The sequence below is a fragment of the Pelodiscus sinensis genome, chromosome 1 (assembly GCF_052426305.1).
Source record: "Pelodiscus sinensis isolate ZL-2025 chromosome 1, ASM5242630v1, whole genome shotgun sequence".
NCBI lineage: Eukaryota > Metazoa > Chordata > Testudines > Trionychidae > Pelodiscus > Pelodiscus sinensis.
In genome coordinates, this window is record NC_143052.1 from 205,930,822 (window position 1) to 205,948,059 (window position 17,238).

The 17,238-nt window shown below is 45.0% G+C and overlaps 1 protein-coding gene across 15 annotated transcripts in view; it reads left to right on the top strand.

Annotated features, from left to right (window-relative positions):
- DMD (dystrophin) overlaps positions 1-17,238 on the top strand; it is a 2,135,104-nt gene that overhangs the window by 2,083,265 nt on the left and 34,601 nt on the right. For all 15 annotated transcript variants that reach the window (XM_075916549.2, XM_089775838.1, XM_075916586.2 and 12 more), the window contains one exon: positions 3,187-3,345. In XM_075916549.2, coding sequence (XP_075772664.2) covers positions 3,187-3,345 — 159 coding nt within the window. The remainder of the gene's footprint in view (positions 1-3,186; positions 3,346-17,238) is intronic.

The window sequence follows — 17,238 nt, forward strand, 5'->3', positions numbered from 1 at the left end:
TTCACATGCCCCATAGCTTTATTTTGAAAATACATTAAATACTAAATAGGTACTAAGCAAGAGCCTAAATGTTATTGGGCTTAAGTTCCCAAGTGCTCAAGTCACTTCTGAAAGTGGAATTTGGGTTATTAAATCATGTGGGGTTGGTCTACAATGCTGTACGGCATAGGTAGGCAATAATTTGTGATGAGGGGGCCACTCCAAGAATTTGGAACATGGTCAAAGTCCACACTCTTACATGACATGAATGGAGGAGGTCACTTCAACTCTGGTATAGAACAATATGTGGAAGCCTATGACATAGCAAAATAGCTCTTGACTGGAAGATTAATACGTAATTTAGAGATTAATTTAGATAGATAACTGGAAATAAATAATCAATGGCAGCTGATTATGCCAATGGAGGTGCAGGGTTTGGGATGGAGGTTAGGGAGCTTGGGTTAGGGAACTGGGGTGCCAGAGCAGTGTGGGGACTTGAAAGAGAGTGTGAGTGGAGGAGAGGGTTCTGACCTGGAGCAAGAGGGCAGAGGGTTTGGGTTGTGACCTGGGTCAGAAGATGCGGGTGCAGAGTCTGGGAGGAGGTATGAGTGGAGGAGTGGAGATGCAGAGAATTTGAGTTGTGATGGGCAGGTGTGCAGGAGGGAAAGAGAGGGTTGGGGGGAGGGAGGAAGTCAGGTGCCAGGTGCACGCTCTGCTCAGGAGGCACTTACCTAAGTGGCTCCGTGCCTGCTACCCATGGAACTCTCAGGCAGTCTCCTTGATTGCCACGCCCCCACAGGATATTCATAGCAGCTGGTGTGAAACCAGTGGGAGTTATGAGATTGTGCTGGGAGTGGGGGCAGCACACACAGTCCACCCCACCCAGCGCATGTCATCCAGAGAGCAGATGGCCACCTGCAGCTGGATGCTCTGAGGGGTTTTTTTTGTGGGGGGAGGGGAGGAGAAGGAAAGGGGATAACGGGTGGGGCACAGAAAGCAGGGAGCCTGCCGGAGGTTCCCACTGATCCACAGGCAATAATTTGCTCATCCCTGCTGTAGAGTAACACTGTTAGTCTACTTAGGTCGACATAACCTAAGTCAACTGACAGCGGTGTCTACACCATGCTGTGCTGAGCATAGATTCTCTCCTGCTGACTTACCTCCCACCTCTCATCGGGGAGGTGGAGTCGCTTTGACATAGATTATCTAATTTTTACCATACCTGCTAAACTGACACCATTGCATTGATCACAGCAGTGCTGACTTAACGAAAAGTGCAGATGTGCCCTTAAGGTCTTTTGAATATTTTACTTTAAGAACCTAACGGGGAAACCATGTATCTGACTCTACGCGAAATGCTGTCAAATACATCACACAAATTATTGTTTTTTAAATTCTCCTTCATCAACTTTTATTCTTTGTTAAGTCTTCTCTCCACAGATTTGTAATTTAGTTGTATGGATCAGCTCAAGGCTGGAATGTTGCATAAATATTCTAAATATAGACATTAACGATTCTTTAAAATCTGTTGTTTTAAAAAAGGGATTGTCTGTTTTGAAGTCACAAATGTTCCAGATGGTTTTATTAACTCAAATAATTTTAGAATGATCTAAATTGTTTAGCACTCTTAGGGTACGTCTAGACTACAGGCTTCTGTCGACAGAAGTTTTGTCGACAGATACTGTCGACAAAACTTCTGTCGACAAAGAGCATCTAGACTACATTGAGTTCTGTCGACAAAGGAAGCTGCTTTGTCGACATGGTAGTATAGACGCAAAGGACAGTTTACATGCAATAACACCTTCTGTCGACAGAAACTCTGTCGACAGAAGGCGTTATGCCTCGTAAAATGAGGTTTACCAGCATCGACAAAACTGCTGAGTTCTGTTGACGTTATGTTGACAGAACTCAGCGGTAGTGTGGACGCAGGTATAGTTTTGTCGACAAGTCCATTTTTGTCGACAAAACCCTGTAGTCTAGACACACCCTTATAGTCTAAAAAATGGGTTTTCTGGTGTTTTAAGGAATACAATTTAAAGCAGCAATATTTTCATGTGTGCAAAGTATCGACAGTGAACACATAGATGCCCAATCAAACATGAAACAAAGAAAAATTATACAAAATTATTTTTCTCAATATGATTTTTTTGAAAAACAAAACTCTCCTCTTCCCATTGTTTACTGTGATTTCTCTCCATCCAAAACCCACTCTGCTCTTTCACTATTATTCCTCATGGTATAATTTTAGCACAAGTTCCATATATACTATTTTTTAACACCCAGACCTCCCAGTGAACTTTGGAAATATTCAAGGTGTACAGAATTGGGCTTGTAGATTTGTAATTTCTTTGTGGAGGGAATTTTTCCCTTTATATATCTGAAAAAATGTCATGAGCCCAACATCACATAATATCAGACATTTTTAAAAGGAAAATTAACAGACTGGTTACATGTGTAAATATGAACATAATTTATAACTTTATAAGAAAGTGACCTGGCCACTGATATAATCAGTGAAAGTCCCTTGACCCAGTGAATTTGGCATAATAAGACTCTAACTAAAAATTATTGAAAAAGAATTCTGTTAAAATGGGATACATAAAACTTCATTAACACCAACCATAAAACAAGAAGATGCATGCAGTACAAACAATCTATAGTTTTACTAATATTTTTTATCAAATATCAAACTATATATTAAACAAAAAGGAGAAGGAAGGCAGGTGTAAATGAAAGAAAAGCTACCTATAAGAAAAATGGATATACAAGACTATGGTAAAAATAAATGCTTTGACCTTGCTTCCACAAAATTTTGTGCAGTGGCATAACAGGTAGCACAAGGTGGTGATTCTTCAGTGCAAGTGTGAGTAAGTCAGATTGAGCGCTAGATGTATGAAAAGTGAAATATGAGGACAAAGATGCTCAGGTGCACTAGAGTTGTGAATGAAACACCTGATGGGGTGGGGGAGGTAAAGGCGGATCCTATGCATATGGAGCATGAGGGAAGGCATGTAATGAATTGATTTAATAATCATTTGAGCAAATTTCACTGCAAGTACACAAATTTCTCCTGCTACTTGCAATGAATCTAGCTGAATTTCTTCAAGAATGAAAAGATTTTTCTATGAGTTGCCTTCTATTCATAATCATAAAGATAAAAAAGAAGATGAAGGAAGCAGCTTTGGGGTTTTTGCTATGTTTTTCCAGAGATGATGAGCATTTGCTAATCCAGCACTACTGCCAAAGTTTGAACCAGGAATCCCCACTGAGCCAGCCTCGCAGTCCTGCTCAGATTCTGATTTCTCTGGAAAGTGAAGAAAGAGGTGAGCTAGAGAGAATCCTAGCAGATCTGGAGGAAGAAAACAGGTGAGCTATCTTCCAGCTGATATCATAGTTGTGTATACATGATACATGCACATAACAGGGCAAAAGTGAAACTGAGAAACCTGCTGTTACAATATTTGTTTTATTAAGCTTTTCTGTTCAATTTCTTGCATATGTTCTCTCTCACACTTTTTGGTAGATACATGAGAAGGGATATAATGAAATGGAATAAATATAGGCCCATTGATGCTTTTGATTCAATCATGAATCAGCACTGTTTTGTTTAGCCTGTTATGCAGAATCTTTTGTAATGATAAAACTTCAAAGGAAAATACGGGTCACTTATTTTGGGATTATAGGATTATTTATTACAAGTTCTGTAAACAGTGTTGCATAATTCTTCTTTGTGTACAGTGTATTGAATTCTTTATATCAGCATGAATTTAAAATAACTCTTCAGTGTTACTTTATTTTGCATTCATTCAGCATTACATGAGAGAGATTTGTGTTAATTTTCTGCCATAGACACCTGGTGAGGAGGGATTTTTTTTTAAAATAACCAATTGGATAATATAGAGGCCATCCTTGCTATAAATCCAAGATACATTCAAAAAAACTTGGACTTATAGTGAAACAACTTAAAGCGAGGAATCTTTTTCCCATGACTGACTTCCCTTTGTGCAAATTGATTTTTTTCTTGTGACTTAAGAGCAGGAAATGGGAGGACTTATAACGCATCAATTCCTACAAGCATCGATGACTTTAGCGTGGAATGGATGTATACCAGGGTAACTTATAGCATGAACAACCCTGTATGTGCCCTAGAAAGAAGGGTAAGAGGGAGGAAAAGATAGAGAGCTGAAATCACTTCAAAATAGTATTCTATTGAAAGATAAAGGAGCTGTGAAATAACTAAGCAGTACCTTTGTACAGAGTGAATTCCCCCTGTACCCTTAGTGGTCATAAATGGGTGCACAGACTTTGTTATGGTCCTCTGCACAGGAGGAATATTATGTCAGTTAGTTGAGACATGCATATTTCATACTTTTACTATGTCACCTGGTTCTTAATCCTTTGATGGCACGTATATGTCTTCATTTTCTCTTAATTTAACTTTTCATTCCTAGCTTTTCTTTGCCTTTCATAGCCAGGGCTCAACAAATACACTCGCCCGCTCGCCTGTGGCAAGTAGATTTTACTAGCTGGTGAGTGCAGGGACGGACTGACCCGGTGGGCCGTTGTGATGGGCTGGCCGAAGCCCGCACTACAGGCAGCGTGGCCCCATCCAATCCGCCAGCTGGCAAAGGAGCAGAGCGCCACTGGGGAGGGGGAAGTGTGGTGATTCTTGCCACCGGGGTGCCTGCGTTAGCTCCGGCGCGAGGAGGCGGGGCACGAGCCAGAGGGCGGGACGTCAGCAGGACGTGGCCCCGCTGATTTCAAAGAGCCGCGGCAGCTCGGCTCTGGCCGTGTGTCCCTGGGAGCTGGCTGCAACGCAGCCAGGCCCTGCCCCGCCCCACCCGACCAGCTCCAGTCCTGCTACGGCCCCAGCCCCCTCGCTGGCAAGAGACCGGTCCCTGTTGACCGCCTGGCTCGCTGCACTCCCCCTGCGCTCCTTTATCTCCGCACCACCGGTTCCCCATGCCACCGCTGCTTCCCTGTTCCCCCTGCTCTCCCTGCGACTCTCTGGCTCTGCACCGCCTTTGCACCCTGCCCCCCCGATCCCTGCCCCCCCCCAGCTCTGTGCTGCCCATTCCCTGCACTGCCCCTAGACCCCGATCCCTCTGCCCCTTCCGTTCCCCGCGTCCCATTCCCCGTGCCTCCACCGTACCCTGCTCCCCCCGATCCCTGCATCCCTCTGTAATTCCTGTTCCCTGCGCCACCCCAGTACACCCCCACTGTTCCCTGCACCCCTCTGGCTCTCTACTGTCCCCACACCCTCCTCCCCCTGTGGGTCAGGAGTGATGGGTGCTTGTCCATAGGGAGGGGCTGGACAGGGCAGGGAAAAGGCTGCTGTGACCCAGGAGCGAGTGAAAGGGGGAGTTCACTTGAAGCGCCTTTGCCTTAATGGAAAAAAACGAATGAAAATGCTATTTGCTGTTTATAGGGCTAAAATGCCGGCACAAAAATGAAAACAAAACAAAAAACCCATTGCAAAATGCAAACATGTAAAAGACAACAAAAAAGGGGGGCGGCTAAAAAATGTATTGCTTAGGGCAGCAAAAAACCTAGAGCTGGCCCTGGGGGAGGGGAAGGGGCTGGGGTGGGCTGGGGGGAGGAGAGGAGAGGGGGAAAATATGGGGAAGGGGCTTGTGCTGAGGGGAGGGGAGGGGAGGAGGTCAGGAGAAGAAGATGAAAGGGGAAGGCACAGGGGTGCAGCCGACAAATGCCAGGGGGCCAAGTGCAGACAATGAGGAAAAGGGCAGGAGGGGAGGTGTCAGTGGGAGGGGGGAGAGGGAGGTGCTGGGAGAAGGCTTGAAAGAAGGGGTGGACGTGAGGAAGGCGGGGATGGAGCAAGGCATGTGTAAGGGCACAGGGGCATGAGGGGAACGGGGGCAGACGGTGGTGAGGGGGTGGATATCGGAGAAAAGAGAGCAAAGGGAGCAGGGGCAGTGAGGGAAGAGGGAGGCACCAGGAGGGTGCAGGTGCCAGGGGTTTCTGAGGGTGAAGCAGAAGGGCAGACACCTGCAGTGGAGAGACCAGCACCAGAGGAGAGAGGCAGGGCAGGTGTGTAGAGGGAGGTGTTAGGAGAAGGGATGAGGCGGGGTAGCTCACATGAGCAGAGTGGGGCTACTGGAGGAGTGGGCACAGAGGGGAGAGAAGGGCTGGTGGAGGGGGGCAGGTCTCAGGAAGGTTGAGGGCAGTGAGAATGGGAGGAGTCAGGACAACAGAGGAGGGTGAGGGGTTAGGGGGCAGCAGGCACCAGGGGAGCTGATAGAGCAAGGGGAGGAGACATGGCAGCAGAGGAAAAGGTAGAGGTTTATAAGATATTTATTAATAACTTGGGTGATATTTATTAATAACTTATTAGTAATTATTGTTCTTATTCTTATTAGGAATTTATGCCATTAAAAAACACTTTTTGCGGCGGAGGGTGGCAAATCCCTTTTTTGTCTGGCGAGTAGGGTTTTCCATAATTTGTCGAGCCCTGTTCATAGCAAAGGGTCAAGTGGGTTTTGACCGCATCAAAACACTGTGGCAATATTTCTCTGGTACTTTGGGGGACTATTGCTTCACTCAGCCAGCCTAAATCAGCACTAAACCTGGCAGATTTGATGACTGGCAGATTTAATATTGAGACCCCAAGAATTGAAAATTAGTGAGTCAGATGCACCAAAGTCATAAGAGATAAAGAAACTAGTGAACTGGGGGTTCTTTTATTTGCTTTCTGTTTTCTAAGCCTTTAGGGTGCACTTGATTTACCATTTCGGACTTTTTTTTTTTTCTGCTGCGAGGGCTAGAAATGTTTGCTGTTGTTAAATTAAAAGTATGATTTTCAGGTAATGACTTGCCTCGGGAGCTGAGATTTTTAGAACATTCCTTCTTACAGAACTCATGCAATAATTGCAGGATTTTGAAACACTGCAGATTCCCTTTGTTTCCAGAATTCTTGGTGTGGCACAGATTTGTTGTAATGGCTCTTTCGCCACACTGTCTCCTAGCCATCAGCATTGACATTGTGACTGAGAGCTTGTTAGGCCCAGCTGATCCTTGACTGCCAGAACGGCCTCTGGGAGGGTTTGGCAGTTGGCATAAATCAGAGCAGCCTGAAATAAACTGATCTAGCACCCACATAGCCCTAGGATAAGGGAGAAACACAAAGCTTCTTTTGCAATTCCTTCTGGGTTTGCACTAAAAGCATGCCACAGATTGAGAGCCATATCTCAGTACAAGAACTATGCTGTAATAGAGCCTGCAAACACCATTTCTGACTTCTCTGTCCACACTAGAGCTCTGCACACAACTGTGCCAGGAAGGGTCACTAACATCCTTAACAAAAAAAAATCAAAAAAACAAACAAAAAAACCCTGTAAATTATGCTCAGAGCTACTCATTGTTCCTTCTCTTTTCTGTTTATTTGTAACACTCAGTTGTTGCATCTTGTGTTAATTCAGGCTGTGAAATCTTAAATGTATGTGTTCACGAAGCACAAAGGGGGCCCAGTGTAACATAAGTTGAGAATAAAGTAAAGCCTGTTGCATGATCCTTAGGAGTAGAGCTGAGTGGCTATGCTTTAGTGAAAGTATTGGTTGACCATTTCCTTACTGCATGGTTGGTACATCAGCCTCTGGAGCTTAATGAAACTTCACAGGCTAGCAAGTCATTCAAATGACAGTACAATGGTGTTTGGCAGAGTTGCTTCATATACACCGCAGAGTTACATAATAAACAGCAGAGTGAAAAATGAAGAAGAGGCAAAGGAGAAAAGACAATCTTGAGATGATATGGAGGCTCTATAAGACAGAGGGATACAAGAAGGCTATTCCAAATGGCAGAAGCTACAGATAGACAGCCTCTTGCTTTATGACCAGTGGTGAAACTGAAGAGATAGAGAGGAGCTCTTCACATTCTAATACAGAATATAAAAAGTCCAGACTTTTTCCAAAGTGGAGGAGAACCAACAGTTTGAAAGGAATCAATCATGTATTTTGTGTACATGGCATACATGCCTGTGAACTTTTGGACAACTAATAAAATATAAATAAAACCATAGTGCATTGTTTTGGTTCTTAAAAAAGTGGGGTGGGCCACTTAATTATGAATCATTGAGGAATAAAAAAAGCAATACATATACAAAAGCAAGCAATCAATTAAGAGAGGGAGGAAAAAACACTTCTGCTCTTAAACAGGAAAGACACTACAATTTGAATGGCATTGTAAAATCCTGACACTGATAGATGTGCTGTATAGTCCATCTGGGATTTGTGCCTTGCATTTCAAAATAAGACTTCCTTAATATAGTAACCACTAATCAGGAAAAGCAGGTGAAAAAGACTCCAAAGGGACAATATAATCTCTAAATATTTGTGTGAAAGAGCCGCTCAGCTTCTGTATAAACAAGGGAGGATACTCCTGAGTTGTCAGTTAGTGCTATTTCCTAGTTGCTGCTTGTCACGAGTCTGCACTCGTAGTTCATGCGAATTTCACCCCTTTTATTTAAGTATGCATTTTCCCACACCCAGTCGCCATCTAGTTCAGAGGCAAACTGCAGGTTTAGGGGCCAGCTAACCACAGCAGTTGAGTCTCGAGGATCGCCTTCGGATGGCGGAGAGGGGGACCCGGGCCCACCCACTCTCCGTAACAAACAGGGGTGTTGCCCCTAAACACGTTTGCTCATGGGCTCTGCAACCCCGCCCTGGGCCACTGCTCAACTCCACCGCTCGGGCTCAGATCACGGGTGCAATGTGTGCTTGCTACGCCCCTGCTCCCGAGTTCCCTCACACCTGTTCCTCCCCGCACCTCTCTTCATGTCCCCCCGTCTCCTTGAACTCCTCCTTCAGTTCCTTTTCCTTCAGTTCCTCCTCTTCCCACACCTGCCCAGACATCCTTCTTTTATCTCCATCCCTGGGCTCGGTCGGTGATGTCACCCTCCTCCCCGGCCTTATCCCCTCCCCAATGGGCGTCCCTGGGTGCCCGACTGACGTCACGCACCCGGAGGGCGTAACGTCATCCTCCTGCGCCGGGTCTGCGGCTGCCTGTGGGGCGTTCCCTGCACGGCCCCTTCCCTGTCCAGCGCCTTCAAGGCCGGCCCTGTCACTTCCTGTGTAGCGCGGGTGCCGTCGTCTTCGCCCACCTGAGCCTGCCTCGACCTGGGGCAGTGGCGGGGTTGTTTTACCCCGCCACATTGCTGTTACCAAAATTCTAGATTCTTCAAAGCACCAAATTCATTCTGGTTCACAAAAATGTTTTTAGTGCCAAATTATCAGGAGGAGGAATCAGGTTCTAGCCTCATGCCCAGAAGACTGTGTCTGCACAGAGAAGAATCAGGTCTTAATGCACAGATTCTGAGAGATTACTTTATTAGAGAGAATGTGGGTGTGGTAATATTTTTCATTGAGCCAACTTGTGAGAGAGACAAACTTTCAACCTAAACACACAGCTCTGCCTCAGTCTAGGAAAGGTACTGAGAAGGTCACAGCTAAATATAAAGTCAAACAGATAGTTTAGCACAAGTAATTAGCCCATATTCTAAAGCAGGGGTCTCCAACCTTTTTAAGCACAATATCACTTTTTGAATTTAAGTGCAATCCAAGATCTACCTCAAACCCAAATACCCTTGCCTAGCCTCCATTTTACCCCTTCTCTGAAGCCCCGCCCCTGCTCCCTCCACCCCCCCAACTTCCCTCACTTTCACCAGGTTGGGGCAGAGGGTTGGGGTGCAGGCTCTGGTCTTGAATTACGGGATCTGGAGTGAGATGGGAGCTCTGAGCTGAGTCTGGGGCAGGCAGTTGGAGTGCCAGATAGGGTTCTAGGTGCAGGCTGTGGGAGGCTATTTGGTTGCAGGGGTGCTTGGAGCTAAGGCAGGAGTTTGGGGTACAGGAGGGGGTTTATGACTGGGGTAGGATTTCAGGATGTGGGCACTAGCTGGGCATTGCTTACCTCAGGTGGCTCCTGGGTGGTGGGGCTGAGGCAGGCTCACCCCTGTCCTGGCCCTGCACCACTCCCAAAAGCAGCCAACAAACTCCATCCCAAGTCCTGTTGAGCCCCCTCTCTGCTCTGTGAAGATAGGATACAGAGAGGGAGAGGACCTCTTGACATCAGCACCTTCTCTTCTCCCTCCTCTCCCCTGCCCTGCACAGAAAGCAGAGGCTCCTGAGGGGACCACTCCAAGGCAGATGGCAGGAAATGTGCAGCTGTCTGGTGGGGGGTATGGGACTGAAGTGCTGGACTTGATAACCTCTTGGCCAAACCAGTCAGGATCACTTGTCAGAGGCTCCAAGATCTACCACTAGATCCCGATCTACTGGTTGGTGACCCCTGTTCTAAGAGACCATTCCAGGAGACATAGATACTGGAAGTAAGGGAATGGCGGGTGCTGCAGCACCCCCAACAAGTGTTCCTTCTAATTTTTTCATCCATGTGCAGAAAAAAAAGTTATAAAAATGTATAAAAATTGTTCCAGCACCACTACTACGAATAGTGGCCTGCTGATACCCCTGTAGCTATAGAACAAAACGGGATTAGTCGGCTACAGATTATTGTAATAAACCATAAATCCAGTGTCTTTATTTAAAACTATGTTTTCTTACTGTTTAGTAAAATTACTAATTTAAATTCCAAAGCTTATCTTTTGTAAGTGTTGTGCAGGTTTCCTTTGAGATTGAGAATTGATAGGTCAGACAGAGTGATTGCTTTGTGAAAAATATGACGCCTGATGATAGTGATTTTGTCTCTTATCATTTTTCTGTCTGAGTTTATTCAAAATCATAGTGACTGTTGTCAGTTGTTACTGGGGCATATAGTACAGTAGGCGATAGGCAGGAGTAGTGTGCACAGATCTTGAAAGGTGTGTTGTGGGGTCTTTTGATCATTGCAGTAGAGGAGATATGTCTGCAGGTTTTACATCTGTTGTTCTGACACGATTTGGGGCTGCTTTGAGATGATGTGTCCTGGTCTGTGCAGAGCTTGCTTCTGTGGTTGGGGGTTAGTTGTTTGAAAACCAGAAGAGAGAGTTCAGGAAAGACTTCTTCCAGGTTAGGGTCCCCATCAATTATACTCCATCCTGAAAGAAATCTTTCATGAACCTCTTCATCCCCACCTCTGTTCCTCCTTCTCTTTTAACTCTTTGCATACCATATTTTCCCAGTTCCTGTCTCTACTCCTAAAACCATGTTCTTCCCATTGCTCTCTTCCTCAATGCTGTAGCATTAGGGCCAATAGACTGTTTTTAGTGCTGCTGCTCCCTTCTGAGCTGCTGCAGTGGGACATAGAGCAAAGGAGCTGATAGGAGACAATGAAATTGGAAAGATGGAAATCTCCTGGAGCTCTGAGTATACAGGGCAGAGAGGCAGCTAAAGTTTAGGGCATTGGCAGCCAAACCAAGTCATTCCATCAGGATATTCCTCATAAAGAAGATATGGAGGTGGCAGAGAAGTGCAATTTTGGCAGTTATTACCATCTCCCAGCTGAAAAGCACAGAAACAAACCTATCCCCCAGAGGCTGTTACTTTGGCATTGGATGAATTAGTGATAAATCTGTGAGGCATGGAGTGTCATATGCAAACAGTGGCATCAGAATGAGGGAAAGTCATAAACCAGGGACTTTCTGGGAGAAGAATTAGAAGTAACACCTAACCACACAACCCATGATACCCTTAGAAGTGATTTCTTACCACCTCCCCCACTCCCCAGTTAACTGAGGCTTCAATTACCAAACAATCATGCAAGTGATGGATGCTACAAATAGCTCATGAGTGAGTTATTAAACTTCTTATAGCTCCATGAAGTTAAAGCTGAATTGCATGTGGTCCATATTGTTTATTTTGTGAATGTTTAAATGAGACACGAGTCTGCTATTCTTCCTTTTCTGTTTCTTTTAGTAAAATTAGGTGTATTTGTTTAGTGATCAGAAGAATAGTTAGTCTTATTAGCCTGTCACATTTATTGTTAAGGTATAGTCACCTGGCCTGAATTGTGTCTAGTGAGGCTGGATTATAGGATATTGCCAGTGCTCACTCACTCTCATTTTGAGGGGATTATGCTTTTTATTTCTTTTTATTTTACTTTCCCTTTTGTGTCTAAAGCTTTTAAGGAATACTTTTTTTTCCCTGAGCATGAATGCCTAATTCTGACTGGCATGAGCAATGCCTTAGAAGTCTAGCCTGCAATAACATTTTCTTTTTTGACACACAGGGTAAGTCTGTTCTCCAGAGCTAGTAAAAAAAAAAAAAAAAAAGATTTCTTTTTTCCCCCTAAGAAATTCCTACAATGTCATTCAAAATAGGATCTTAAATTTTTCATTTTTAACTTTACTTTAAACTGACCAAACCGTAGTCCAATAGCATCAGTCTCAGTGATATATTTCCTTTGCCTTTTTTCCTGCTGTCTCACTCTTAGAACACTCAGATCAGCTGATAAAATGTGGCTATCAATACCCAGAAGTAAATACCTATCTAGAGACAACATATTCTATGATTACCTGTCACAGAAGCTCAGACTGAGCTCATTCAGTCTTCCTTCAGATTGCAATACAAGATCTATTTTCACTAGATCACCATTCAGGCCAGATGACTTATTCTCCAAGAGCACAGAGAAAATCTAAACAAGACTGTCCCAAGTGGAAAGAAGAATCAGTTAACTATTGTGGCACAGGTCTGAGCTACACAGTAGCAATGAGCATGGCATATCATACTTTCTAGTTAGCAAGGGATTTTTCCCCCTTTTTTCTTTTCCTTATTACAAGTTTTTTATCTCCTTTAACCTGCAGTTTTTCTTTGATTGGTTGGTGCATATTCTTGCTTGTGGGACTGGCGCCTCCTGGTGTTGGGCTGCAGAATCTTACAGAGAGCAGTGTCCTTTGGACTCTTTAGTCCCTCCCTGTGCATCCCCTCACCTCAGATATTAAAGGGGGAATAGCCCGAACTACTCTTCAGTTCCATATTAACCTCCGAAGTTGCAGTGAGCTCAGATTGCATAGAACATCCTTCATGCTCTTCTGTTGGTTTTTTGTTGTTGTTGTTGTTTTTTATAAAAAGAACAAAAAAGAAACAATAACAGGCCTGGGTATTTGTCTGACTGACCCTCAGGAGCAGGAGGGCTGCCTCACATGCTGCTATTGGCAGAGGAGGCTCCTTAAGCCTAGTCAACTAAGTCTGGGATACCCGCCAGCCAGAGTCACTCTATGCCCAGCATAAGTAACATCCATGAACTGGATCTTATCTGACTCAGACTAGTGTCAGCATCCCAGCATGGTTGACGTAGTATAAGCGGCACTTGAATTGAGCCCTAGCTGAAGTGATTCCGTACCCAACTCAAGTGGCACTAGGATCCTCTTCTCTGTCTGAGCCAATGTAGTTTGGTGCCTAAGACCCATTATCTTTAACTTGGTATACCATTTGCCAGATATCACCAATACTCATGTTTGCCCAGGTCAGCGAGGTTCAATTTTAGCAGTATGAATTGTGAAGGCCACTTACCAAAGGGCTGTTATACTCTATATCAGCTTCAGCCCAAGACTCTGACTTGTCATGGCCAGCTGAGACCCATGGCAAGGATCCAGTACCCTTGTTTTTCCAGGCACCATCACCACTTGCAATCTGTGACACACTGTCTAGCAAAAAAAGCTCAAAATCTACCTGGTCCCCGACCCACCCACCCCTATATAGACTGAGAACCTGGCACCATTGTTTCTGCCAGTCAGAGTGCCCCCACCCTGGAGTGCCATTTCTGGTGCAACGCGAGCTGCAGCCATTTCTGACACCTGCCCCAGAGCTAGGGGCTGGACAAGAAGCTGGCTCAGTACTAGGGCCCTACACTGGTCCCTTCATTGATGGGACCTGGAGACCAGTGCCCCAGGTGGACAGCAGGGTCCTGGCAGGCCATGCTGCCTTGTGGCAGGTACATGAGGGAATGGATGGCCATGGCTCTGGGCCTTCCTGTGACCCAGCACCAGCCAGTCAGCAGCACTGCCCCAGAGTAAGGGTGGACTTGCTGCTATGTGGATTGTGGCCTGGCTGTTTGTGCTAGGGGTTCTTGTTCCTGGGAAGGAGCCATGCAGGTTGCTGAGCCCCTTCCCCAGGGGCTGCCTCATTGTTGGTTGGTCTGCAGGGAATCACTGGGCCTCACCTGGTAGGGAGGGCTGAATTCGGAGCCCTGCTCATGGTCCTGTGGGGGTGCTGGAGATGGCTGCAGACCCCTTTGCCTAAATAAGGAATGAGGCCTATGGGGACTACAAGTCCCAGCATGCACTGAAGCTGCACTGTTGGGATAGATGGCTGTGTGGCATGCTGGGAGTTGTAGTCTTAGCCTCGTGGCTGCTCTAATATGGCTATTTTGTACCAAAAATTGTCCCGAGACAGGCTCCCCCTCTGCCATGTGCTCTACCTCCTGATTGGCTGAGCCGCAGGTCTCTTATGCTGACTTCACCCTGCAAAGGTGTTGGTTTGCCCCCGCCATAGCACCTAGCGTTGGCCTCGCTGGCAGACAGGACATTGGGCTACATGGACCTTTGGGTAGCCCAGTCATTCGCATAATCGCATGAGAGCGCTTTTTTGAAAAAGGGTTTTTTCTCCTTTTTCCGGAGTATGGGTTCTTTCGAAAAGGTTTTTGTTTGTTTGTTTGTTTTTCAAAAGAACCCTGTCTAGACTTTTTCGAAAAAGCGCTCTCACTCGATTATGCAAATGAAGCGCAAGATTTGTAAATCCGCGCTTCATTTGAACTTTCGTTTGTCCTCATTTACATTCCTCTTTTGAAAGAGGAATGTAGTTTAGATGTGCCCTTAGAACCTCCCCTGCCTCTGGGCTGAACTGGGCACCCCAGCCGTCTCGAATATTTTAAATAGAGAGGCGGGGTAAAAATATTTTAAATAAATAAAATATTATACATGGAACACAAGCCTCCTGTCCTTGAGTTTTTCCAGTGTTAGATGTTTAACCTGGTGTTAGATGTTTAACAGTACTCTGAGGACTTACTCCACAAGCCTGCTGAGATACTTAGCTGAGGCTCGAGGCATGTCTTTTGTAAGTACTCTCCAGGTGAAATCAATAGAACTATTTTCATTTCCAAGATGAGGTTCTGAGTGGTGCCCAGAGTATCTTCTGTCCTCTTCAGACCCTTCAGCTGGGTTTTTGAGCAAGGTGTCCTTTAGTGCCCAGACATTGACAACGTTGCATCTTGGTAGTCATTCCCAGGCCAAGACAGAGGTGTATCTGAAACCTGCTGCATCTTATTCAGACCTGTCCCATTTCTTGGCTCTGAGCATGACTGATTTCTAATCTGAGGTTGTCTTAGAAACTGCCCTGACTTAGTAACTGGCCAACACTATTATGGTTTGGAGACTTGTCAGTTCCATGCACCAGTGTAATTGTTTTGGTTTTGAAGACAGGCTATAAATAGCTTTCTTGGAGTTAGCTCCACCGTTGTCTACCACTATTACTGCTGGATTACTGAATCTGCATGCTTGTTTTATTTGTGCACAATCAACTGGACATTGACATTCCTGCCGTTTCCAGGGAGCAATAATTTAAAATAAATACATTTTTAAAAAATGAAAAACGTTGGCAGCCACTCCTGAAACCTCACTGTCTTGCCACTGTGGGATTATGTTCCACTTGAATTTAGCCCTTTGATGCTGAAATGCTGGAACCTATTCTACTGTCATGCCAGGAAAATAATGGACTTTTATCTGCTGTTTGGGCAAGGCAAGCAGTCAGCTTTAGGTGAAAATGTCTCGGATGTACTTTCATATTGTTTTAAGCTTACTTCATTCTGAACGTTCAGAGAGCAACAGCACCTAAATAGAAAGTATTCCGCTGGTAATCTGGGATTCTCAACTGATGCCATGTCTACACCACCACTTATGCTGGCAAAATTGATGTCAACTCTGGGGTATGAAGAAAACACACCCCAGAAATGTAAGTTTTGCTGGTGTAAGTGTCAAAGTGCATAGCACTGTCAGCGGGAGAGCATCTCCTGCTGACGTAGCTGCTGCCACTTATTGAGGTGGCTTTGATATGTCAATGGGAGAGAGCTCTCTCCCATCAGCACAGACTGACTACACTAGCTATCTTACAGCAGTGGATCTGTGTTGATACAGCCAGGGGCGGATGAGAGTTTTGCGGGGCCCAGGGCAGCACAATTTCGCAGGGAAAAAAATCGAAAAAAGACTGCAAATGAGCAAATTGAAGGCTATTTTCACATTAAATGTGAATTGGGTACATTTGATAGAAACTTAATTTAGTTGGATATTTTTTATTTTAATTACATTGTAAGTCATTCTTAAACAAAATTCTACATTAATAATTAAAAATTTTCATTTGTATTTAAGGCACTCGGCTGAGTTCTGCACCGCTGAGCTGCTGCGCGGGTTCAAGCGGCTGTTTGGGCCCTGCATAGCAGCTCGGCGTGGGGCCCATTACAGCGTGGGGCCCGGGACAGCCACCTTGCTTGCCCTGCCCTATATCCGTCACTGGGTACAGCTGTGCCCCTCTAAGATTACTGGTGTAGACACGACCTTTGATTAAAAACACAAGTTCCTTTGGGGGGGAGGGGTGTGTGTGTGTGTGTGTATGCGCGCGCGCGCCAGACACCACATGAAAATTGCACCTAAAAAGTGCGATTATTTATATATCACTTCTAGTCAAGCTGGCATTCAAAATTAGCCCAGCTTGTCACAAATATCCATGAGATGTTTTCTCTTTTGTTGCTAAAAGGAGAGCAAGTCCGAGAGAGAGAGAACTCTACTATTCTAGTTTCCTTCTCTCTTAGACATCAAGGCCTTCCTGACTTTATCTACGCTTTGGTCTTCACTCACTTTGGAAAAATCTCATTTATGGAAAGGTTGCTCTGTGTACCATGAGCATTACTTGAGGGAAAGGTTTTGTATAGATGGCTGCTTAAAAATCTGGATTTTTTTTTACAGCAATACACTTGGCTATACTATGAATATCATAGGGTATGTGTATTCATTTAGCTGCCCCAGAGGAATTCACTGTAGTGTATGTTTCTCTTTTGCTTTGGGGTATGAGTTTATTTCACAAAATTCATGGGACTGCTTGTCTGTTACCTAGGAAGAGGACATTCCCCATAGCTATAGCCACAGCTTGTGGACTTAGTGAAAAATAGGCCAAATAGCCTATCCTCTGTTAACTGTATTCCTTATGGGAAACACTGTATGGTCAGTGTCATCATCTTTTCTATTTCCACATCACACAGGTTACTAACCTGTCTGTGTTTCTCAAGTTGCTTTTACACCATTGTTATGACTCACCAAGTTTTGGT